Source organism: Aphelocoma coerulescens, chromosome 31 (genome assembly GCF_041296385.1).
Source record: "Aphelocoma coerulescens isolate FSJ_1873_10779 chromosome 31, UR_Acoe_1.0, whole genome shotgun sequence".
NCBI classification, from domain to species: Eukaryota; Metazoa; Chordata; class Aves; order Passeriformes; family Corvidae; genus Aphelocoma; species Aphelocoma coerulescens.
Genome location: NC_091044.1, coordinates 1,814,814 through 1,838,518, shown reverse-complemented (window position 1 = coordinate 1,838,518; position 23,705 = coordinate 1,814,814). Strand labels below are relative to the sequence as shown.

Here is a 23,705-nt window from a genome sequence, read left to right as displayed (position 1 = left end):
TCTGGGGGATTTTATTATCGACCCCCTCCCCAAACAAAAAAACAACCGCGGTTTCCCCTCCCCCCGTCCTCCTCCAGGACCCCTCCTCAGTCGAGTTTCCGCGCCCCCAATTTGGGGGGGCCCCGGGGTCCCGCCCGGCGCTTGGCCTCGAGCTCCCGGCGCCGCTGCTGCTCCCGCTGCCGCCGGCCCGGGGGGGGCCCTGAGGGGGACACGGAGGTCACTGGGAGGGGGGACAGGGAAAGGGGGGATCAGGGGGGATGAGGGAGAGACAGGGGGGTCATGGTGGGGGACAGGGAATGGGCGGTTTGGGGGGATGAGGCCCCTGGGGGTTCCACGGGGTCTCGGGGGGATCATGGGGGTCCCAGGGAAAGGGGGGTTCAGGGGGATGGAGGGGCCTGGGGGTGGGACCTGGGGGTTCAGGGGGTCCCGAGGGGTGTTGGGGACACCCCCAAGGAGGTGTTGGGGGTCACTGGGGGGGGGTCTTGGGAGGGGGCTGGGGAGTCGGGGATGGAGCGGCAAGGACGTGGGGAGGGGTCCCAAGGGGGCTACTGAGGGTCCTGGGAGGGTGCGGGGGGGTCCTGAGGGCTTGGGGGTGTGTGGGGTGGGTCTGGGGGTCGCGGGGGGGGCGGGGGTCTCACCGTGCTGGCTGGGCAGGGCCTCCCAGGCGTCCTCCGTGCCCCACTCGCCCCCCACCCCCCACCCCCCCCTCGCCCTCATCACCCCCCCCAGCTGGGGGAGGGGCGCTGGGGGGGGGGTCTGTGGGGGTGGGGCCGGGGGGCTGCGGGGGGGTCCCAACTTCCTCCGGGCTGCTGGCGGGGGGGCTCCGGGGCAGCTCCATGTCCTGGGGGGGGTGGGATGGGATGGGATGGGATGGGACAGGGGGGGGTCACGCTGTGCCCCCCTCCCCTCAGAGTGTGACCCCCTCCCCCCCCCCCCAAAACTCACCTCCAGACTCCCCCAGTCATCATCCCACCCATCGGCGTCTTCCAGGGGGGGCTCCTCGGGGGGGTTCTCCTCGTGGGGGGGCTCTGGGGGGGGCCAAAATGGCTGTTCGGGGGGGGGGGTCCCCAAGGCTGGGGGGGCTCAGGAAGCGGGGAGGGGGGGAAGGAACGGAGGAAAGGGGTCACTCACCTTTCGGGGGGGCCACGGGGCCCTCGGCCGGGGTCTGCGGGGGTCCCTGCGTGGGGGGGGGGGGGCTGTGCGGGGGCTGCCCCCCCCTCGCCCCCCATCAGCCGCGCCGTCAGGGAAGTGACACCGGTGACAGCCCAGGACACGGCGGCCCCCAGCCCCCCCGCGCCCCCCCCCCGGCCCCCCCGGGGCTGTGGCTGCGCTGGAGGGGTCTGCGGGAGGGGCGGGAGGGGGTCACGGAGTGGGGGGGGAACCCCCAAAGCACCCCCGTGTCCCCCCACCCCCCACCCAGTCCCGATGTCACCCCCCCCACCCCTCTCCCCCCCTCCCCATCCCAATTCCCTCCCCTCCCCCCAGATCTTTATTTCTCCACCTCCCCCCATTCTTGCCTTCTCCAGACCACCCCCCCTCCATTTTTTGGGTCCCCCCCCATGTTCTCACCCCCCTCCTGGGCCCCCCCGGCCTCGGCCGCCGCCTCCAGCTGGTCCAGGAAGCTGCGAATGGCCCGGAACGCCTGGGGGGGCAGGGGGGGACCCCAACAGTCAGAGACCCCCCCAGACCCCCACCCAGACCCTCAGCACCCCCCCGCAGGAGCCCCCCCCAGTTGCCCCCCAGCACCCTGATTTCCCCCCTCCCCAAACACCCTGACCCCCCCCCCCAATTTCTCCAGGACCCCCCAGTGGGACCCCCCCCGAATTTCTTTGGCACCCTCCCCAGCGCCCCCTCCTCTGAAACCCCCCTCAGTGGGACCCCCCCGCCCCCACCCCGTTTCACCCAGAACCTCCCCCCCCTCCCCCATTACTCTGGCTCCCTCCCCAGCACCCAGACCCCCCCCCAAATTACTCCAGGCCCCCCCCCCCCCCCCACCCTCACCTGCTGCCGGACGCCGGGGTGGGGGTCCACGGTGAGGGCGCAGAGGGGGGGCAGCACCCGCGCCGCCACCTCGGGGGGGGCGTAGCACTCGTGGGTGGCCGCGAAGGCGGCGACGGCCGCGGCCCGGGCGGGGGGAAAGGGGTCCCGGGTGGCCCTGGCCAGGGCGGGGGCCAAAACCCGCCGGCGGGTCTGGGGGGGACAGGGGACACGGTGAGGGGGGGGGGGCACAGGGTTTGGGGGGGGGGACAGGGGACACGGTGGGGGGGGGGCACAGGGTTTGGGGGGGACGAGGGGGTCCCAGAGTGAGGGGGGGGCTCAGGAAGAAGGGGGGCACAGAGGAAAAGAGCTCCTGGGCCAGTGCCCCCCCAGGATTTTGGGGGGGTTATGGGGGGCTCAGGGAGGTTATGGGGTCTTGGGGGGGCTATGGGGGGCTCAGGAAGGTTATGGGGGCTCAGGCTCACCTGGGGGGGCAGGTGGGGAGTCAGGGACCCCAGGGACAGTGGGGGGTTATGGGCTCTTGGGGGGTTATGGGGTTTCAGGGGGGGTTATGGGGGTCTCAAGGGGGTTATGGCTCTTGGGGGGTTATGGGGTTTCAGGGGGGGTTATGGGGGGCTCAGGGGGGTTATGGCTCTCAGGGGGGGTTATGGGGGTCTCAGGGGGGTTATGGGGGGCTCGGGGGGGATTATGGGATCTCAGGGGGGTTATGGGGGGCTCAGGGGGTTATGGGGTCTCAGGGGGTTATGGGGGGCTCAGGGGGGGTTACAGGGGTCTCAGGGGGGTTACGGGGGGCTCAGAGCTCACCTGGGGGGGCAGGTGGGGGGCCAGGCGCCCCAGGCACAGCGTGGCGTTGCAGCGCAGGGGTCCCAGCGCGTCCCCCCCCTGCACCCGCAGCAGCAGCCGGGGCAGCTCCCCCCCCCTGCGCCCCTCCCCCAGTTTGGGCGCCAGCAGCACCATGGACTGGGGGGAGGGGGACACACGGGGGGGTCAGGGGGGACCCCTAGATGGGATTTCTGGGGGGGGGGGGGTCCCATCCGGTCCCACCCATTTGGGGTGCCCAGGTGGTTGGGGGAGTGCCACCCAGTGTCCCCATCCCCCCCAAAGGGCTCCCCAGGTGATTTGGGGGGGGGGTTCCACCCATTTCGGGGGTCCACAAATGGTTTTAGGGGTGCCCAGGTTATTGAGGGGGAGCTTCAGGTGATTGAAAAGTCCCACCCATTTTGGGGGGGGTCCCACTACCACCCATTTAGGGAATACCCAGGTGATTGGGGGTGTCCCCATTTGATTTTTAGAGGAGTCTCCAAAGGGTTTTGGGGGATCCCCAGGTGATGAGGAGCAGTGCCAGGACCTTTGAGGGTCTTGGGTGATTTTGGGGGGGGGTCCCAGGTGATTTTGGGTGCCCACCTTGACCGTCTGCTCGCGGATGGCCGGGTTGGAGTCGAGGAACCCGTGGGCGACGTGGGGGAAAATCTGGGAATCCACCGTGGCCTCGGGCAGGAACTCGATGAACTCCTCGAGCTGGGGAGGCCAGGAGACCCCCAAACCCCTCAGAACCCCCCCAGAGGCACCCAGACCCACCCTGAGCACCCCCAAACCTCCTCCGAACCCATGGACCCCCCCATCCCTCCCAGTCCCCTCCTCCCAGTGCTCCCAGTGCTCCCAGTCACCAGCTGCAGCAGGCGCAGGCGCAGGCCCCGCTCTGGGGACGAGAAGAGCCGGACGAGGACGGGGACGATTCGCTCCTGGTACTCGGGGGGGTCCAGGACCTTCGCCACCTGCGGGGGGGGGACCAGGGGGTCAGGGGGGTTACTGGGGGGAATTTTGGGGGGGTCCCACCTGCAGCAGGAGGGGCAGGGAGGTTATGGGTGGGATTTTGGGGGTCAGGGAGGTTCTGGGGGGGAATTTTGGGGGTCAGGGAGGTTCTGGGGGGGAATTTTGGGGGTCAGGGGGGTTACTGGAAGGGATTTTGGGGGGTCCCACCTGCAGCAGGGGGGGCAGGGAGGTTATGGGTGGGATTTTGGGGGTCAGGGGGGTTACTGGAGGGGATTTTGGGGGTCCCACCTGCAGCACAGGGGGCAGGGAGGTTATGGGTGGGATTCTGGGGGTCAGGGAGGTTCTGGGGGGGATTTTGGGGGTCACACCTGCAGCAGGGGGGGCAGGGAGGTTATGGGTGGGATTTTGGGGGTCAGGGAGGTTCTGGGGGGGATTTTGGGGGTCCCACCTGCAGCAGTGGGGGCAGGGCGCTGGCGTCGGCGCTGCCCAGCTCCAGGGCCTCGAGCAGCCTCGGGAGCAGCTTCTGCCTCCGGAAGGGCCCCGGGAGGGACTCCAGGAGCGGGGGCAGCTCCTGCAGGAACGTCCGGCGCTCCGAGGGGTCCCGGACCTGCCGGGGGGCTGGAGATCAGGGGGGCCCCAAAACCACCGGGGGCACATCAGGGGAGGAGGATGGGGATGAAGGAACAGGGACGGGGATGAAAATGAGGATGAGGGTGAAGGAACAGGGATGGGGATGAGGGAGCAGGAACGGGGGGATGATGATAGGAATGAAAACGAGGAAGAGGATGAAGAAATGGTTGTGAGAATGAGGTTAATGATGAGAGGACAGGGATGGGGATGAGGATGAAGATGGAAATGAGAGTAAAGGAATAGGAATGAACACAAGAATGAGATGAGGATGAGGATGAAGAAACAGGGAACAGGAAACAAGGATAAGGATGGGAATGAAAGCACAGGGTTGAGGATGAGGATGATGATGGGGATAAGGAGCAAAGGGATGAGGTTGAGGATGAGGGAAAGAGGGACGAAGATGAGGACGGGGACGAGGACAAAGGAACAGGAATGAGCACGGGGATGAGGATGAGGAAACAGGGGTGAGGCTGAAGATGAGGCCAGACCTGGAAGTGCTCGAGGAAGAGCCCGGTGCGCACCAGGGCGCAGGCCAGGAAGGCTCCCGGGCGCTGCAGCCGCTCCAGGAGCGGCCCCGGGCCCGGCCGGGCCCCCGGATCCGCCGCCACGAGCTCCGAGAAGGGCGGGATGAGCCCGGGGGGCAGCTGGGGGGACAGGGGGGACACTCAGGGGAACCCCAGAGTCCGGGGGGCTTCTGGGGGGTGTTTCCCGGCTGTTTGGGGGTGCCCGGGGGAGTCCCCAGGATTTTGGGGGGGGGGGGTGTCCCTGACCTTGCCGAAGCTGCGCAGGGCCCCCGGCCGGGGGAGGGGTCCATTGAAGACCTCCCAGATGAGGCAGCCCAGGCGCCACATGTCCCCTGCCCTGGGGGGGCCATGAAAGTGGGGAGGGGGCACGAGGGACCCCCGTGGTCCCCTGAGCCCCTCCCGAGCCCCCCAGTGCCACCCCCCCCCACCATTTCTATGTCCCCTCCCCCACTCACCAGGGCTCCCCCTGCCCTCGGGAGGGGTCGCTGAGCTCGGGGGGGTCCTGGGGCCGGGGGGGGTCACCGGGGGTGCGGGGAGGGGTCCCCTCGCTGGCGGCCGCCACCCTCTCGAGCCCCCCCAGCTTCCACTCGCCCCCGGGGTCCACGAAGACGGCGTCGAGTCCCAGCGCGTGGTGAACCAGCCCCGAGACCCCCAGGAACGCCAGCGCCGTCTGGGGGGGCGAGGGGGACACCCCGGTGTTGGTACCCCCCCCACACAAAGGGGTAACCCCCACCCAGGAGACAAACATCTCTCGGAAGCCCCCCCAGATCCTGGGGCTCCCCCCCGATCTCAGAGTCCCTCCACCCCTGCCGATTGCAGGGACCCCCAATACCTCAGGTCTCCCCCCAGGGACGCCCCCTCAGATTCCCCCCAAATGCCAGACCCCTTTCACTCCCACCCCTCACCAGCAGCCGCTGCAGCCCCCAGACCCCCCCGATTTCCCCCTCACCAGCAGCCGCTGCAGCCCCCAGACCCCCCCAGGCCCCCTCCTCACCAGCAGCCGCTGCAGCCCCCCGACCCCCCCAGACCCCCCTCACCAGCAGCCGCTGCAGCCCCCAGACCCTCCCGAGCCCCCTCCTCACCAGCAGCCGCTGCAGCCCCCAGACCCTCCCGAGCCCCCTCCTCACCAGCAGCCGCTGCAGCCCCCAGACCCCCCCAGGCCCCCTCCTCACCAGCAGCCGCTGCAGCCCCCAGACCCCCCCAGGCCCCCTCCTCACCAGCAGCCGCTGCAGCCCCCAGACCCTCCCGAGCCCCCTCCTCACCAGCAGCCGCTGCAGCCCCCACGCCACCTCCTGCTCGCCCGAGTCCCCGGCCGGGGGGTGCAGCCGCAGGTGCCGCCGCAGGGGGGTCACGGCCTCTGTCACCAGGTACAGGCACTGCTCCGTCTGGGGGGGGGTCACCCTGGGTCACCCCGGGGACCCCCACGGCCCCTGTCACCCCCTGTGTCCCCCCCACATGCCCCCCTATGTCCCCTCACTGTTCCCACCATTCCTGTCCCCCCAGTGCTCCCAATGTCCCCCCAATGTCCCCTCACCCCCAGTGTCCCCGTGTCCCCCTCATTCCCCCAATGTCCCCTGTCCCCCCCATTCCCCCATGTCCTCATCATCCCCCCACAATGTCCCCATTGTCCCCCCAGTGTCCCCGGTGCCGTCACCTCCAGGCTGTCGAGGTATCCCAGGATGTTGGGGTGTCGGAGGCTGCGGAGCCGCTTCAGCCCCGCGCGGGCCAGGGCGGTGGCACCGGGGTCCCCCCCCGGGCCCAGGCTGTGGGCGAACACCGACACCGGAGCCCCATCGGCCTGGGGACACGGGGACGGACACGGGGACAGTCAGGGGACAGCGCGGGCAAGAGCACGGGGGGCCGAGGGGGAGACAAGGGGACACCGCGGCGACACGAGGGGACTGGGGGGACAGGAGGAGACGTGGGGGGCGCAGGGCCGGGGGACAGGGGGGACACGAGGGGATGGAAGGAGAGGCGGGGACGGTGGTGACACGGGGATGGAGCCATCCGGCGATGCGGGTCACGGGGGGACACGCGGACAGCGGGACCTGCGGGCACAAAGGGACGGGGACACCGAGGGGCACCGGGGAGGGGACACGCAGGGACAGAAAGATGGGGGTCGGGGGGGACACCGAGGGGAACCGGGGGAGGGGGTGGCGGAGCCGTGGCCACGGGAGGGATCCGGGGACAGGGAGGGGCCACGGAGGAGGGGACACACGAGGGGACACGGGACCCCCCCTCCCACAGCCCCCCCACCTTGCGGCGCCCCCGCAGCAGCCGCCAGAGCGGGGCCGGGGCCGCAGGGTCCGGGAGCGGGTCCGCGTCGGGATCCGCATCGGGCGGGCCCAGCTCGAAGGGGAAATCCCGCACCGGGTCCCGGGAGAAGAGCCACATGGCGGGGCCGGGCCCGCGGGTCCCGGGCCGGTCCCGGGGGTCCGAGGGGGTCCCGGGGCCGCCACCGGAGCGGGCCCGGAGGAAGCGGCGGCGGCGCCGGGCGGGAGGATCCGGTGACGGACCGGGGGGCGGGGCCCACTCGAGCCAATGACGGGCGGAGGGCGGGGTCTGTGTGAGCCAATGACGGCCCGCAGGCGGGGGGAGGAGCGAAGGGCGGGGCCCGAATGAGCCAATAGGGAGCTGGGAAGGAGCCTGAGGGAACCAATGAGGGGCCGGGAACGGGGAGGGGGCGGAGCCAAAGCACCCGGGAGGGGAGGGGCTTGCAAAGGACACGCGGCAGGAAGCGGCCGTGACGTCACGGGGCACGGGCAATGACGTCACATGCTCCAAGGTCACCCTTCCCCCCCCCCCCCGCAGCCCCAATGGCAACACAAGGCCGGTCAGAACTCAGCAGTTTATTGGTCACTCGGGGTCCCCGTCGCGATATGGGGGTCCTGTCGCGATATGGGGGCCCCGTCGCAGTAGAGTCCGTCACGACAAGGGCCCTTCACAGCGATCCAGGGCCCCATCACGGTCCTGGCTCCTTGGAACATCCCAAAGTTCCTGTCAGACACAGGGGCTCTGTCGCAACAGGGGGGGTCCTGTCACGATTCTCATCTCCAGAGCGATCCAGGGTCCTGTCGTGATACGGAGCCACTGCAGAACAGGGGCCCCCGCCACGACAGACCGTCCCTGTCGTGATATGGGGGCCCCCCCCCCCCCCCATCCCGGTATCGTGGGTTACCCAATGCGGGGCTCTGGGACAATGAGGGGCAGGGGCATCCCTGTCGCAATAACGAGTCCCTGTCGCGATATGAGGGACCCTTACTACCAAAAGGGGTCCCTGTCACGACACGGAATCGTCCCCTCCTTGTACCACGGTCCCCCAAAGCCATGGGAGTAAATTAGGGGGGTTTCACACCACAATAATGGGTCCCTATCGCAATATGGGGACTCCTGTTGCGATATGAGGTCCCTGTCACGATATGGGGGACACCCTTTTCCCTGGATCGTGAGATCCCCGAGTCAAGGAGGAGAAACGAGGGCTCTCTATCGCGATATGGGGCTCGCTGTCGTGATATGAGGGGGTCTCTGTCGCGATACGGCCCCAGGCCAGCAGCAGTGGTGCCGCGGGGGGTCGAACCCCGCCCCGGGGGGTCCCGGGGGTGCCACCACCGGCGCCTTTTGCTTTTTTTTTGGCCTTTTTGGGTCCGGAGGAGAAAAAGCAAAACCTGAGAAAACGGGGAAAAGTTTTCTCAGGAAAAGAAAAAACCTCCCGAAACGGGGAAAAAACCAAAAAACCTCCCCAAAACGGGTCCGGCCCCGCCCCACACGATTTGGGGCAAAATACGGGGAATTTGGGGCCAGACCACACCCGAAAACGGGCAGTTTGGGGGGTCTGGGATGCAGCGCACGCCCTCGGCGCAGTTTGGGCAGAGAAACGGGGATTTTGGGTCCGAGGCACGGCCCAGGCGCAAAACAGGCTCAGAAACGGGGATTTGGGGTCAGGGGAGCGTCCCGGGCGCAAAATAAGGTCGGAAAGACGAATTTGGGGCGCAAAATGGGCTCAAACCGAGGGATTTGGGGTTAATCCCGCGCCCCCAGCACAGAACGAGGTCAGAAACGGGGATTTGGGGTCGATCGCGCGGCCCCGGCGCCGAAGGGGCTCAGAAAGGGCCGGGTTGGGTTAAACGCACGGCCCCGGCGCAGAATTGGCTCAGAAATCGGGGTTTTGGGTTAATTCACGCGCCCCCCTCGCGGTTTGGGCCAAGAACGGGGGATTTTGGGGTCGGCGCGTCCCAGGGCCCCGCCGGTACTTACTCCGCTCGCTCACCTTTTCCTGCCTCTTATTTTGGGGGGAATTTCTAGTTTTTAAGCCTTTTTTTGAAGCCAATTGTCCATTTTGGGGCGAATCGAGGCGGTTTTGGCACTGTCACTGTGGGGAGGGGAGAGAGACAACACCAACCCCCCATTCCCCAAACCTGCTCCTCCATCCCTTCGCTTTGGGGGAAAATCCGGGGAAAACGGTTCAAAAGCACCTCCCCCTCCCCAGGCACCACGCGAAGGCGCTGACTAAGCACTTTTTTTGGGTGGAAAAAGCCCCTTTTTTGGTTAAAATTCCCAGCTTGGGGGCGGGCCCTGCCAGCAGCGCATTCTGAGGCAATTTTAGCAACTTTGGGGTCTTTTTGAGGGGGGGGAAAGCGGCCAAACCCAAAGCTCCCCCTCCCCTTCCATCCCTGGAACGGCCCATTTTGGGGTGAAAGCGGCACAAATACCAATTTCTGGCTCCCTACTGTTCCTGCAGACCCTGTTTTGGGGGTTTTTTGCCCCAATCTGGCTCTCGGAGTCTCCTCTGGCGGGGGCAGGGCCGGCGGGGGCTGCAAAAAACACCCACGAGACCCCCCCCAAACACACCCTATCAGCACCATTTTTTGGGGGGAAAAGCGGCCGAATCGGTCAAACCGCCCGATGGTCACGGTTTTCCGCCGGTTTTTGGGGGGGATTTGGGGTCGGGAGGTGCCCACATGCCACGTCCGGGGGGGTCCCCGCGCTCCCCCCACCTCCCGACGCCCCAAATCGGCCGGAATCGCCCCAAATCCGCCGCCCCTCCCCTCCCCCCGCCCCCGCGCGGGTCCCGGGGGGCTCAGGGTGGGGGGAGGGGCGCGCCCGGTACCTGCCGCCGCCGATTTGGGGGGGTTTTGCCTCAATTTCGAGGCTCCCCCCCATTGCTCGCTCCTACACTTACTCGTTTTGGGGACAAAAGTCTAAATTTAACCATTCCTGCTGCTGGTTTTGGAGAAAAAACCTGAAAACATGATTATTGTCCCCTCCCCCCACGCCTGCTCCAGCCCCTCCCCCCGCGGGGTTTTGGGGGGGTTTTACGTTCTTTTTTCCTAAGGAAAGCTCCCGGAGCCACCTTCCTGCTCTTCCAGCTTCACTTTGGGGCAAAAAAGCTTCTTTTGGATGCTGCTGACTCCTCTCACTTGCGGCTGCGGAAAGGGCGGAAAACACCCCAAAACCGCCCCCTCCCCCCAAAAACCAACCTCCCCAAAAAATGAAATTAAATCGACTCTTACTTCTCTGCATTCCCCAAATCTGGGGGTTTTCTCCTCAAATCCCTGCCGGAATCTCCTGAGCGCGTTTTGAGTGCAGACTGGCCTTTTTTGGTTAAATCCTCTTTTTTTTTTTTTCCCTTTCCTCGGCTTTTTCTCGCCGTTTTTTTGCCTTTTTTCCCTGCGTTTTGCTGCTTCCCTGAGGGGGAAAAACACTCGAGACACCCCCTCCCCTTTTCCCCACCCCCCCAAAAAAAAACCAAAACATTTTTTTGATCATTTCTGTCCCTTTTTTTATCACCGGCCCCTCCCGCGCGACGCCTTCGGGATAAAAACAGAAGATTTTGGACACTTACTGAGCGGCGCCGGCGGGAGCGGCGGAGCCGGAGGGCGCTGGAGGAATTTGGGGGGTTTTCCCCATTTCTGGGGAGTTTAATAGAAAAAAGGGGAAGGGGGAGGGGCGACAGCGGCGGCGCCTGAAACGACAAAACCCCAAAACCTCCCAAATCCCCCCAAAATTCCCAAACCCCCGTGGGGGTGGGGCCTCACCCGGCCGCTGCCTCCGGCTCCGTTTGGGGCATTTTCCTCAAATTCCTGAATTTTCCCGGCTCCGAGGCCCAAATCGGGATTTTTCTTCCTTTTTCTCCCCTTTTCCTTCTTTTTTTCATTATTTTTTCGCTTCTAGTTTTTCCTCTAATTCCTCTTTGATTTTCTCTCATTTTTCCTCTCTTCTATTCTCTTCTATTTTTTCTCTCTTCTCCTTTTTCCCTGTTTTCTTTCACTTCCATCTTCTCAAATTTCCAACACTTCTGTTTTTCTTTTTTCTAGCATTTTCTATTTTCTTTTTTTTCTAGTTTCATTTTTCCCAATTGTATTTTTTCTATTTATTTCCAGTCTATTTTCATTTTCTCTATTATTTTCTCTATATTCTTCTATTTTCTATTAGTTCTATTTTCTTTTTTCTAATTTCTTCTATTTTCTCCAATTTTCTACTTTTTTTCTATTTTCTTCTATTTTCCAATTTTCTTCTCTCTTTTCTATTTTCTTTTTTCCACTTTTTCTGTGTTTTTTCAATTCTTTTTTTTTTCCAATTTCTATTTTTCCAATTTTTTTTTCTATTTTCTTTTTTCTATTTTTTTTTCTATTTTCTTTTCTGCTTTTCTTCTATTTTCTATCTGGTTTTGTTCTATTTTCTGTCTTTTTTTTTTTTCCTTTTCTTTCCTCTTCTCTCTGCTCCTCCCCTGCCCAACAGCCGCCATTTTACCAAAAAGTCCTTTTTTTCCCCCCAGATGGGGCCACTGCGAAGAAAAACTTCCCTTTCCCTGCCGACTCCATCTTCACTCTTCAGTTTTCCTGCTCTTCCCTCAAAATTGGCTCCTCTCAATCCATCCTGAGCCTGAAAATGCCGCATTTCACCCCAAACCGGCCGCCCCCGCCTGCGCTGCCCGGCCCGGCCCCGCCTGGGGACAAAACCACAAAACCACATTTTGCTTTAGGAGCATTAAAAAAAAAAAATCTAAAAAATTTCAAATTTAGGAGCTTTTTTAGCAGAAAACAGCGTATCAAGCGCTTTTTCTTTCTTTAAATTAAAGCAGCTTAAAAAGCTCTTTTTTAGTTAAAACCGCCCCAGCTCGCTCCGGCTTTCCGAAAATAGCAAATGACGAGACTTTAAGAATTAAAGAGCTGCGAGAGCTGCGTTTTCTCCCAGAAATCGGCTTTGAAAGCAGCGATTTCTTAAAAACCAGCCCGAAGAGCTTTGCTTTAAATTAAAACCAGCTTTAAGAGCTTTTTTTTAAGGTTTTTCCATTAATTTTTTTCAATTAAAAGTGCCCCAGCTCGCTACGGCTTTTCCCATTACTGGAATCGCCGCGATTTAAGGATTTTAATGAAAGAAAACAGCTTCAAGAGCTCAGTTTTCCTTAAAGGAAACAGCTTTTGTCTCTTTTCTTTAAATAAAGATTTAAAGATTTAGGAGCCGCTTTTATGAAATAAAGCGGTCTTAGGAGCTCTTTCTATAAAATATCGCAGCTTTAAGAGCTTTTTGTAAGCAATAAATCTATTTCTCGAGCTCTCGGCTGAAAATAAAGCCATTTTAGGAGCTTTTCGTATAAAATCGAGCAGCTCTAAGAGCTTTCGGCTCAGAATCGAGCGGTTTTGGGCCGAATTCGGGCCGTTTCGGGGCTGCTGCTCGGCCGGGCGCTGCCGGCGCGGGGCCCTCCCTTATAAGCGGCCCAGCCCCGCCCCCGCGGGGGCGACAAAATAGTCCCCAAAATCGCCAAAAAAGGGCAGCAGCCCCCAAAATCGGCCCCCAAAATCCACCGCCCCCACGTGAAAAACCCTCCTTTCCTATTATATCCCGTTTTTTACCCTCTTCCTTGATTTTTTCCCCTCACAAACCGCCCCCCCTCCCCCATGCCGGAGGCCTCTGGCCGCCCCGCATGGACCAGCACGAAAATGGTTAAATTTCACAGCGATTTTTTCGTCCGGTTTTGCCAATTCTGCCCTAGAATCCCTCGCTTCGACCTTGCCGGGTGGTTTTAGAGCTTTTTTTGTTGCTGCTGGTTGGTTTTTTTAATTCATTTTCCCCTCGTTTTCGTTTTTGCTGCGTCACGGGGCTGGGCCGCTGCCTAAAGTCGCCGTTTCTGCTCCAATGGGTCACGAGCTTAGGGGGAGGAAATAAAGTTCTTGAAGGGTTCACAGACCCCAAACTTCCCCCTTTTCACCGATTTTTGTTCCCCAGGAAACCCCAAAAACGACCCTTTGAAAACCTTTTTTTCACCCTTACCCAGCACAGCCCAAACCAGCATTTTTATTTCTGTTTTTTTTTACCACAGAAATGCACGGAAACCTCAGCGCTTCACCCCACTTCAGGCCATGTCGAGTCCCTGTTTGCAGTCAGAGGAATAAAACCCACTATTTGGAGGCATTTTTAAGGTATTTTGGGGTTGTTTTGGGGGGTTTTTTCCTCCATTTTGAGGCGTTTCCGGGCAGGAAATGACACCCCAAAAGTGCTGGCAGGGAGGGGACACCTCCCCCCTTCCCCAAACCTTTAATTAGCATTCATTAAAGCTGCACTAAGGCTAATTAAAGCTGCTGACGAAGCCAACGAGGCATTTGGGGGGTGGGGGAGGAGCTGTTCCGACATTTTGTGTTTCCTGCAGGAGAAACGATTTCCTTATTGTTATTATTATTATTTTTTATGTTATTCCACTATTGAGACCCCCCCATAAATGTGGGCGGTTTTTTCCCCCATTTCAGGTGCTGGAGAAGATCTCCCCCAAAATACCCCGAATTTAGGCAAGATTTACCTCAATGATAATTTTTACAGCGATAATTCACCCATTTACAGCTGGTTTAAGCCCCACTTTAAAATTTAAAATCATTTTAGCAGCAGTGGCATGGCCAAAGTTCACGTTTTCTGCATGAAAATACCCCAAAAGGCTCCTTTTTCACACGAGCTGCTCCTGGAGGGGCCCTTTTAAGGGATTTTCCATGGAAAAGATGAATCAGGTTTTCACCAAAATTGAGATTTTCCCAGGTAAAAAAAAAAAAAAAACAAAAAAAAAACAACAACAACAACAAAAAAAGAACAAAAAAATCAGTTTTAATTTTTTTCTAAACGGGGCTAGGACTAAAACTTCTTAAGAGCCTCAACAGCACTTTAAGGTCAGTTTAAGCCATTTTGGGGGCACAGGAAACCGATTTTGCCCTCAAAAAGCACCACAAAAAGCACCACCTCAGCTGCCTTTTTAACCCAAACGGTCTCTTTTTAACCCAAAATGGGAGGTTGCCCCTCCACTCCCGCCGCCCCCTTTCTCAGTGGGTTTTAGAGGCAAACCCACCATTTCCTTGAGGCTTTCCAGCTTCTTCAAACCCGATCCTTTTCAGCGACTTTGCACACAAAAATTACCTCACGAAAAGGGGGGAGGGGGGGCCCGGGACTTTATCGCGTCCCCTCCCCCACGGGGCTCCTCAAACTGGGCTAAATGGGCGCAGACCCCTCCCCCCTCTCGCTCCCCCTCCCCCGCAGCTCCGGCCTTCAAATCTGCCCCTCCCCCACGCCCATTTACAGGCAAAAGAGCCGCGGTTTGGGGGCGGGAGCGGCCGCGGAGGGATCCGGCGGAGGGATCCGCGGTGATGCGATGGTGGACGCGGAGGGATCCGCCAGGAGGGACTATTCGTGATGCGGTCCTGGACGCGGAAGGATCAACGGTGATGCAATCGTCCGCGGAGTGATCCGCCAGGAGGGACTATTCGTGATGCGGTACTGGCCGCGGAAGGATCAGCGGTGATGCGGTCCTGGCCGCGGAAGGACTCGCTGAGCTGCTGGGCGGCCGCGGAGGGATCCGGAGGGGAAAGGGGGAGGTGAAGCGCTCCCCGTCACGTGGCCGGCGGAGGGATCCGCACGCGGAGGGGCCGCGCTCCTCAGCAGGGCCCCCCCCCCCTTCGCTTTGCCGCAGTCGCCGCGGGGGCGGCCCCGGGGGCGGGAGGGCGGCGCGGTCGCTGCGTCCCTCCCGCAGTGGTGGCGGGGGAGGCGCCGAGTCACCTCCGGCATGTCCGGAGAAACGGAGGAGTTAAAAAAAAACAAACCCCACCCTTTTCTCCTTGATTTTACCTCAGGAAGGCGCGAGTTGCCTCAGGAAAATCTTAATTTCCCTCAGAAATGGCCGATTTCCCTGAGAAAATGTTCGAGTTCCCTCAGGAACGTTCGGCTTTACCTCATCAATGTCTCATTTCTCTCTGAGACGTCCGATTTGTCTCAAAAATGTTCGATTTCCCTCAAGTGTCCGATTTGCCTCAGAAACGTCCTGTTTGCCTCGAAAATGTCTGTCTTACCTCATTCAATGTCTTACTTCCCTCAGAAATGTCCCGTTTGTCTCAAAAAATGCTTCACTTCCCCTCAGAAATGTGGCATTTCCCTTAGAAATGTCCGGTTTTACCTCAGAAATGTCCGGTTTTACCTCAGAAATGTCTCATTTCCCTCACAAAAATCTCTTTTTATTCAGCCATAAACCGCTCCCCCCCCCCCCCCCCAAAATGGCGCCTCCCCACAGGAACGGCCCCGGGGGGAGGTGGGGGGGGGGAACCCGCGTCCTCCACGATTTCCCTCAGGAAATATTTATTCCAAAACATTTCTTTAACCCATCAAATATTTATATTTTCCTTTCTTTCCTTTTTTTTTTTTTTTTGCCTGTAAATGTTGGATTTCAGAGCAATTTCTCCACCTTCTTTAAGCCCCGGTTACACTGACCCCCTCCCACAGCACAAAACTCTCCCGGGTTCTCCCTTAAAAAAAAACCTTCCCATTTTCTAAAAAGCACCTTAAGAAAATGAAGTTATTTGGGACGGAGGCGGTTTTGCCGCAGAGTGGAGGCGTGTGGGGTTTATGGGTAGAAAATGTGGAATTTTGGTTACATGCAGCCCTGCTGGGAAGGAAAAGGGGGCGGGAAATGGGGTTAAACAGTGAAATTGGGGAATTCGGGGTGGTTTTGTGAAGGTCCCCAAACGGACAATGAGCGATGCCCGATAATCAGCAGGATTTGCCCCAAAAATGGTGGAATTTGCCCTAAAAGCCTTGTTAGTGCTAATGAGGGGGGCTCCCCGCAATAGAGGACCCCCTGACACGTGTGACATGTGTGACATGTGTGACATGTGTGACATGTGTGACACACGCGTGTCCCCAGCCCGAAATGGCCGCTGCTCACGTGGGGCCGCCATTTGGCTGCGTTGGCCACAAACCCCCCAGAACTGGCCCCAAACTGCTGTGGCTTGTCCCAAACCCCCTGGAATGGGCCCCAAAGCTCCGTGGAGTGTCCCAACTCCCCTGAAACTGGCCTCAGACCCCCAGGAATTGTCTGGAAAATGCCCTGCATTAGCCAAAACCGGCCCCAAATATCCCGAACTGACTCGAAAGTGCCACAAATTATCCCCAAACACCCGAAATTAATTGCAAATCACCCTGAATCAGCTTTGATCTGCCCCAAATCACCCTGAATCATCCCCAAACTTGTTCCGAACTGCTCTGGATTAGCCCCAAATCTACCCCGATTTGCCCCAAACTGCCCCGAATTAGCCCAGACCTTCCCCAAAAGGCCCCAAATTCCACCAAACCCTGGATGGTGGAGGGGGGGGGTGTGAGGGGAGGGGGCGCAGTGCGGTTTATTGGCGTGGTGAGTACAAAGAGGGGGGAGGTGTGGGGGGCTCCCAGTGCTCCCAGTCTGAACTGGGAGGGGTTTGGGGGGGGCCCAGGGGGGTCAGCCCTGCTCGGACCCAGCCCCCGCTGTCCCCCCCGCCACGGGGTGATAGGAGCCGCCCCCGGCCCCCCCCCGCGTGAAGAAGGACGCCGAGCGCCGGGGGGGCTTCACCCGCCGCAGCTCCTGCCCTGGGGGGGGATAATTGGGGTGGGATTTAGGGCAGGAACCGCCTCGGGCTCCCCTGTGTCCCCACCATGTTCCCCCAGACCCCCCTGTACCCCGTGCCCCCTGTCCCCCCGTACGCTGGGGTCACCCCGTGTGTGTCCCCCTGTCCCCCCCGTCCCCACTCTGTCCCTGCACGGTCCCCGTGTGTGTGTCCCTGTCCCCGCTCTGTCCCTGCAGGCTCTCCAGTGTCCCCTGTCCCCCCGCATGCCGGGGTCACCCCGTGTGTCCCCCGTCCCCCCATGTCGCCTGTCGCACCGTCCCGCATGCCGGGGTCACCCCGTGTGTCCCCTGTCCCCCCGCACGCCGGGGTCACCCCGTGTGTCCCCCGTCCCCCCATGTCGCCTGTCGCACCGTCCCGCACGCCGGGGTCACCCCGTGTGTCCCCCGTCCCCCCATGTCGCCTGTCGCACCGTCCCGCATGCCGGGGTCACCCCGTGTGTCCCCTGTCCCCCCATGTCGCCTGTCGCACCGTCCCGCACACCAGGGTCACCCCGTGTGTCCCCTGTCCCCCCGCACGCCGGGGTCACCCCGTGTGTCCCCTGTGCCCCCATGTCGCCTGTCGCACCGTCCCGCATGCCGGGGTCACCCCGTGTGTCCCCTGTGCCCCCGCACGCCGGGGTCACCCCGTGTGTCCCCTGTCCTCCCGCACGCCGGGGTCACCCCGTGTGTCCCCCGTCCCCCCATGTCGCCTGTCGCACCGTCCCGCATGCCGGGGTCACCCCGTGTGTCCCCCGTCCCCCCATGTCGCCTGTCACACCGTCCCGCATGCCGGGGTCACCCCGTGTGTCCCCCGTCCCCCCATGTCGCCTGTCGCACCGTCCCGCACGCCGGGGTCACCCCGTGTGTCCCCTGTGCCCCCATGTCGCCTGTCGCACCGTCCCGCACGCCGGGGTCACCCCGTGTGTCCCCCGTCCCCCCATGTCGCCTGTCGCACCGTCCCGCACGCCGGGGTCACCCCGTGTGTCCCCTGTGCCCCCATGTCGCCTGTCGCACCGTCCCGCACGCCGGGGTCACCCCGTGTGTCCCCTGTCCCCCCATGTCGCCTGTCGCACCGTCCCGCACCCCGGGGTCACCCCGTGTGTCCCCTGTGCCCCCATGTCGCCTGTCGCACCGTCCCGCACGCCGGGGTCACCCCGTGTGTCCCCTGTCCCCCCATGTCGCCTGTCGCACCGTCCCGCATGCCGGGGTCACCCCGTGTGTCCCCTGTGCCCCCACATGCCGGGGTCACCCCGTGTGTCCCCCGTCCCCCCATGTCGCCTGTCGCACCATCCCCGCATGCCGGGGTCACCCCGTGTGTCCCCCGTCCCCCCATGTCGCCTGTCACAACCGTCCCGCATGCCGGGGTCACCCCGTGTGTCCCCCGTCCCCCCCCATGTCGCCTGTCACACCGTCCCGCACGCCGGGGTCACCCCGTGTGTCCCCTGTCCCCCCATGTCGCCTGTCACACCGTCCCGCATGCCGGGGTCACCCCGTGTGTCCCTGTCCCCCCCATGTCGCCTGTCGCACCGTCCCGCACGTAGTCGATGGTCGCGAGGCGCTGCAGGCGGGGCCGCGTCACGCTCTGCTGCCGCCGCAAGGGGGCGCCGCGCGCGCCGCGGGGCTCGGCCTCGGAGGCGGTGGGCTGGCTTCCTCGCCTCGGGGGGCGGGGCTTTCTCCTCGGTGGGCGGGGCTTGTTCCTCGGGGGGCGGGGCTTGTTCCTCGGGGGGCGGGGCCGCCCCGCCCAGCTCGATGCAGCACTCGATGAGGGCGCTCATCAGCTCCGCCTGCGGGACCCCCCAGACCGACCCCCTTGGGATCCCCAAACCCGCCCCAGGGACCCCCAAACCCACCCCCTTAGGATCCCCAAAACCACCCCTGGGACCCCCCAAACCGACCCCCCAGGGACCCCCAGATCGACCTCCTTGGGGTCCCCAGACCGACCCCCCAGGGCCCCCCAAACCGACCCCCTTGGGACCCCCAAACCCACCCCCTTAAGATCTCCAAAACCACCCCAGGGACCCCCAAACCCGACCCCCCTTGGGATCCCCAAACCGAACCCCTTGGGACCCCCAAACCCACCCCACGGACCCCCAAAACCACCCCAGAGATACCCAAACCAACCACCCCGGGACACCCCCCAGGGGCCCCCAAACCGACCCCCTTGGGGCTCCCAAAACCACCCCAGAGATACCGAAACCAACCACCCGGGACACCCCCCAGGGACCCCCAACCCACTCCCTTAGGATCCCCAAAACAACCCCAGGGACCCCCAAGCTCCCCTGTCCCCCAGGCACCTCCAAATCGACACCAAACTGTCCCCTCACACCCCTCAAACCGACCCTCCCAGGATCCCCAAACCAGCCCCAAACATACCCAAACTGGCCCCCCAAGGACCCCCACCCAACTGCACCCTAAAGTGCTCCCAAACCATCGCCCTGGTGCCCCCCACCTTCCCTCCCCAGGACCCCCGCCTGCCGTGGGTCGCACCTGTGGGGAGAACACGCGCAGCAGTCGGTTCACGGGGGCTCCCTCGTGGTCCCCATCAAATTCGAGCCAGAGCTGGGGGGGCTCCGTGGGGTCCCCGTCCTGCCCCGTGGGGTCCCCGTCCTGCCCCACGGCCCCCACCAGCTCCCAGCAGAGCTCGGGGTACGTCAGGGACAGCAGCACGTGCTGGGGGGGCACGGGGGGGGGATCAGCCCCACGGTGCCCCCCTGACCCCCATCCTGCCCCCCAGCCCCTCATGGGCCCGAGGCAGCCCCCCCAGCCCCCCCAATACCTTCTGGCGGGGGTCGATGATGGTGACCCCCTCGAGCCCCACGGCGACGCTGACGGGGCGCAGCCCCCCCCGGGCCAGCAGCCCCCCCGAGGGCCGCTCGATGGCTCCAGGGAAGAAGGCGCACACTGGAGGGGGGGCCAGGACACACGTGGGTCACCCCCAAACTCCGGGGTGCCCCCCAAATTCCTGCGTCTCCAGGTGCAACGTGGCGTGACTCGGGAGGGACAAGATGCTGGGGGCCTCAGGGCCTGGCTACCAAGAAACTTGGGGGTCTGGGGGGACTCAGTGGGGCCCAGATACTGGGGGTTCCCGGGGAGAGGGTCCCTGGGGGTCTGTGGGGCTCATTAGGTGTCTCTGGGGGCTTTAGGGGGGGTGCACGAGGGGTTCTTTTGGGGTTTCCCGGTGACCCGAGGTGCTCCTCGTTAAACCTGGGCGTTTCCCTGGGGGTCTGGGTGGTGCCTGGGCGTGTCCCTGAGGTCTGGGGCGGGTCTTTGTGAGGTTCGCTGAGGGTCTGGGGGTGTCCCACTGAGGTGTCCCACTGAGGTGTCGCACTGAGGTGTCCCATGGGGGGTCTCTGATCGGGGTCCCCCCGCCCCCCTCACCCGTAGCCGGGCAGGGCGTGGCAGCGGCGCAGGAAGTCGCGGTACAATCCGGCAGGGGGCGCCTCGGGGCCCGGCGCACGCGCGAACGCCTCGAGCAGCCGCTGGGCGGGGCCCGGCTCGCGCGAGCGCCGGAACAGCGCCCCCCAGCGGGCCGGAGGACCCGGCGGCAGCAGCTCCCCCAGCAGCGGCCTGGGGGGGGGACACGGGGGGAGGGGGGGGTCAGGAGGGGTCACACAGGGGCCGGGGGGGGGGGGCACGGGGGGAGCGTGGGGGTCGGGGGTACCGTGTGGTCAGGGGGTGGGGGTCCCATGGGGTGGGGCGGTCCCAGAGGGGTTCGGTGGGTGGGCCCCAGGTGTGTCCCATGGGTGGGGGTCCCACAGGTGGGGGTCCCATGGGGGTGTCCCAGGTATGGGTCCGAGTTGGAGGGTGGTAGCATGGGAGGGTCTCGGGGGGCCCCAGGTGTGCCCGCGGGGGGGGGGTCCCAAGGGATGCCCCTGGGGGGGTCTCAGGGGGAGTCCCAGGGGGTTCCACGGGTGGGGGTCCCGCATGTGGGGTGGGGTCCGGCCGGTGCTGACCTCAGGCTGAGCTCCGTGTGCCGGCCGGGCTCGAAGGGTCCCAGGCGCAGGCGGCAGCTGAGCCCCCCCAGCTCGGCCGCCTCGGGGGGGTCCACGGGGTAGCGGCCCCCTGCAGCTGCTCCCGCGCCTCCTCATAGAGCAACCGCAGCAGCTCCTCCTCCTGCAGCTGTGACCCACAGAGACCCCCGGTCACCCACAGTGACCCCTGCACCACCTCAAACCCCACCCTCCACCCCCCAGGGTCCCCCACGTACCCCTCCCATAGATCCCCCCCACACTGGGGACCCCCGTGTCCCCCCGTCACCTCCAGCTCCCGGCTCTTGGGGAAGAACACGTTCCTGCGCAGCTGCAGACACGGCTCATCTGGGGGGAGCAGGGGGGTCAGCGGGGCCGGGGGACCCTCGAGGGGACCCTCCCACCCCATGGGACGCCCTCGTCGGGCCCCCCACCCCTCACCTTGGGCGATGGCCGCGGGCGAGCCGAGGCTGAAGCGCAGCAGCAGCTCCGGCCAGTGCCGGACCAGGCGCAGGGGTCGGTGCCGCGGCTTCAGCTGCACCTCTGGGGGGGGGGACACGGGGTTGGCACCCACTTGGGGACCCGCGGAGACCCCCATGGGGACCCCCACGGGCACAGGGACCCAGCGACCCACGGGGACCCCTACAGGCACCCAGCACAGGGGCTCACGGACCCCCCAGCCCTGTCCCCCACGGGACCCTGCAATGTCCCCGCCTCACCCAGCAGCCTCGATCACCACCGAGCTGTGACCCCATGTTCCCCACATCGCCATGTTCCCATGTGCCCCCCCATGTCCCCCCATGCCCATGTTCCCCAGGTCCCCATGTCCATGTCCCCCCATGGCCATCTCCCCCTGTCCCCCCTGACCGAGCAGCTCCGACCCGCGAGCTCTGACCCCCTCACTGTCCATGTTCCCCCCGTCGCCCCCATGTCCCCCTGATGTCCCCATGTCCCCCTCTGTCCCCCCTGTCCCCGTGTCCCCCGATGTCCCCATGTCCCCCTGATGTTCCCATGTCCCCCTGTCCCCGTCCCCCTCATCGAGCAGCTCTGACCCCAGCCACAGCGCAAGCTGTGACCCCCTCACTGTCCATGTTCCCCCCGTCGCCCCCATGTCCCCTTGATGTCTCCCTGATGTCCCCCTGTCCCCCCTGTCCCCGTGTCCCCCTGATGTCCCCATGTCCCCCCGTCCCCCATCCCCATGTCCCCCGATGTCCCCATGTCCCCCCATGCCCCCATGTCCCCCCCTGTCCCCCCTCACCGAGCAGCTCCGACCCCCGAGCTGTGACCCTCTCACTGTCCATGTCCCCCCATGCCCCCATGTCCCCCCATCCCCCCATGTCCCCCCATGCCCTCCATGCCCCCCATCCCCCCCACGCCCCCCATGTCCCCCGTCACCCCTCACCGAGCAGCTCCGACCCCAGCCACAGCGCGAGCTGTGACCCCCTCACTGACCATGTTCCCCCCATGCCCCCCCTGTCCCCCCTGTCCCCCCTCACCAGCAGCTCCGACCCGCGAGCTGTGACCCCTTCACTGTCCATGTCCCCCCATGTCCCCCATGTCCCCCCTGTCCCCCCATGCCCCCATGTTCCCCCCATGCCCCCCATGTCCCCCCTGTCCCCCCTCACCGAGCAGCTCCGACCCGCGAGCTGTGACCCCCTCACTGTCCATGTTCCCCCATGCCCCCCATGTTCCCCCCATCCCCCCCATGCCCCCCATCCCCCCCTGTCCCCCCCGACCCCCCTCACCGAGCAGCTCCGACCCCAGCCACAGCGCGAGGGCGTCGCCGGCGGCGGGCGGGAGGCGCAGCGCCCCCTGCAGGCGGCGCAGCAGCTCCGCGGCCGTGGGGCCCGGGGGCGGCTCCAGCGGCAGCGGCAGCGCCGACCCGTCCGGCAGGTACAGCAGGGCTGGGGGGCAACGAGGGGGCTGTGCCACCCCCCGGGACCCCCGCACCAACCCCCGGGGACCCCCGCACCGCCCCACACCCACCCCCCGGAGCGACACACCCACGGGGACCACCCCAACACACACCGCGCGGTCCCGTCCGGCAGGGACAGCACGGCTGGGGGCGGGGGCAGTGAGACCCCCCCGACCCAGGGACCCCCAAACCCACTCGGGACCCCCACCCCCACCCACAGACTGACACACCCCCCGGGACCCCCCCAGGGACAGACCCAAAGGACTCACGGGGGTCCCACAGCCACACGCACCCCCAGACCACCCCCCAAAGCATCCCACGCCCTCCCCCGGGGGGTCTCACGGCCCCCAAAGCGCCCCACGCCCCCCACCCACGGGGGGGGGGTGGGGGTCCCACGACCCGGAATCACGGCCCCGCCCTCTCCCGTGGCCCCGCCCCCTCACCGGTAGTGCCCGGCGGGGCGGACGCCCCCTCCCCCTCCCCTTCCCCGTCCATGAGCGGGGTCACGGAGGGGTCACGGAGGGGTCACGGGGGGGTCACGGCTCCGCGCGCTCCTCGCGCCGGTCCCGCGCGCGGGGCGGAAGCGCCACGGGTGGGCGGAGGGGGCGGGGCCTCCGCAGTGACGTCATGGAAAGGGCGGGACCTGAGGGGGAGGCGGCGGCGCCCCCTGGCGGAGGGGAGGGCTGGGATCACCCCGGGGGGAGGGGGGTGGGGGAGGTTGGGGGGTCCCGAGGGATTCGGGGGGCGCCGGGGGGGGGTCCCGGGGGCGGCGCAGGAAGAGGCGGAGCCGCTGTACGAAGTATAGAACCGTGTATTCCTCTGTGCGCGGCGGGGGGGCGGCCCGGGGGGGGCTCGGAGGGATTCCTGGGGGGCATTTGGGGGGGTCCCCGGCAGGACCCCGGGGGGTCCCGACGCCAATCGGGGCTCTCGAAATTAAAAAATAAACCCAAAGAAATACCCGGGGAGGGGGCGAGGGGGGGGGGGGCGGTAAAAAACCGATCCGAGGTTGGGAG

The 23,705-nt window shown here is 64.1% G+C and overlaps 2 protein-coding genes and 1 long non-coding RNA gene across 3 annotated transcripts; all 3 read right to left on the bottom strand.

Moving 5' to 3' along the window:
• Window positions 1-12: 12 nt before the first annotated feature.
• SCYL1 (SCY1 like pseudokinase 1) lies at window positions 13-7,437 on the bottom strand. The gene is given in 18 exon segments (XM_068998135.1): window positions 13-199; window positions 639-711; window positions 713-841; window positions 946-1,028; window positions 1,132-1,219; window positions 1,273-1,340; window positions 1,570-1,642; window positions 2,002-2,190; window positions 2,803-2,958; window positions 3,403-3,516; window positions 3,666-3,773; window positions 4,220-4,378; window positions 4,890-5,045; window positions 5,172-5,262; window positions 5,381-5,595; window positions 6,188-6,310; window positions 6,580-6,723; window positions 7,182-7,437. Coding segments are annotated over 18 exon segments (2,220 nt in total). The 5' UTR covers window positions 7,320-7,437; the 3' UTR covers window positions 13-86.
• Window positions 7,438-10,461: 3,024 nt separating this feature from the next.
• LOC138100291 (uncharacterized) lies at window positions 10,462-14,472 on the bottom strand. Its single transcript, XR_011146809.1, has 2 exons — window positions 14,254-14,472; window positions 10,462-13,073 (listed from the first exon to the last, which is right to left on the bottom strand). It is a non-coding gene; the product is annotated as an uncharacterized lncRNA (long non-coding RNA).
• Window positions 14,473-16,546: 2,074 nt separating this feature from the next.
• On the bottom strand, window positions 16,547-23,280 carry FRMD8 (FERM domain containing 8). Its single transcript, XM_068998081.1, is given in 12 exon segments — window positions 16,547-16,793; window positions 18,337-18,448; window positions 18,450-18,593; window positions 19,297-19,479; window positions 19,586-19,709; window positions 20,188-20,376; window positions 20,763-20,874; window positions 20,877-20,928; window positions 21,067-21,125; window positions 21,219-21,320; window positions 22,523-22,681; window positions 23,136-23,280. Coding segments are annotated over 12 exon segments (1,416 nt in total). The 5' UTR covers window positions 23,188-23,280; the 3' UTR covers window positions 16,547-16,665.
• Window positions 23,281-23,705: the final 425 nt, after the last annotated feature.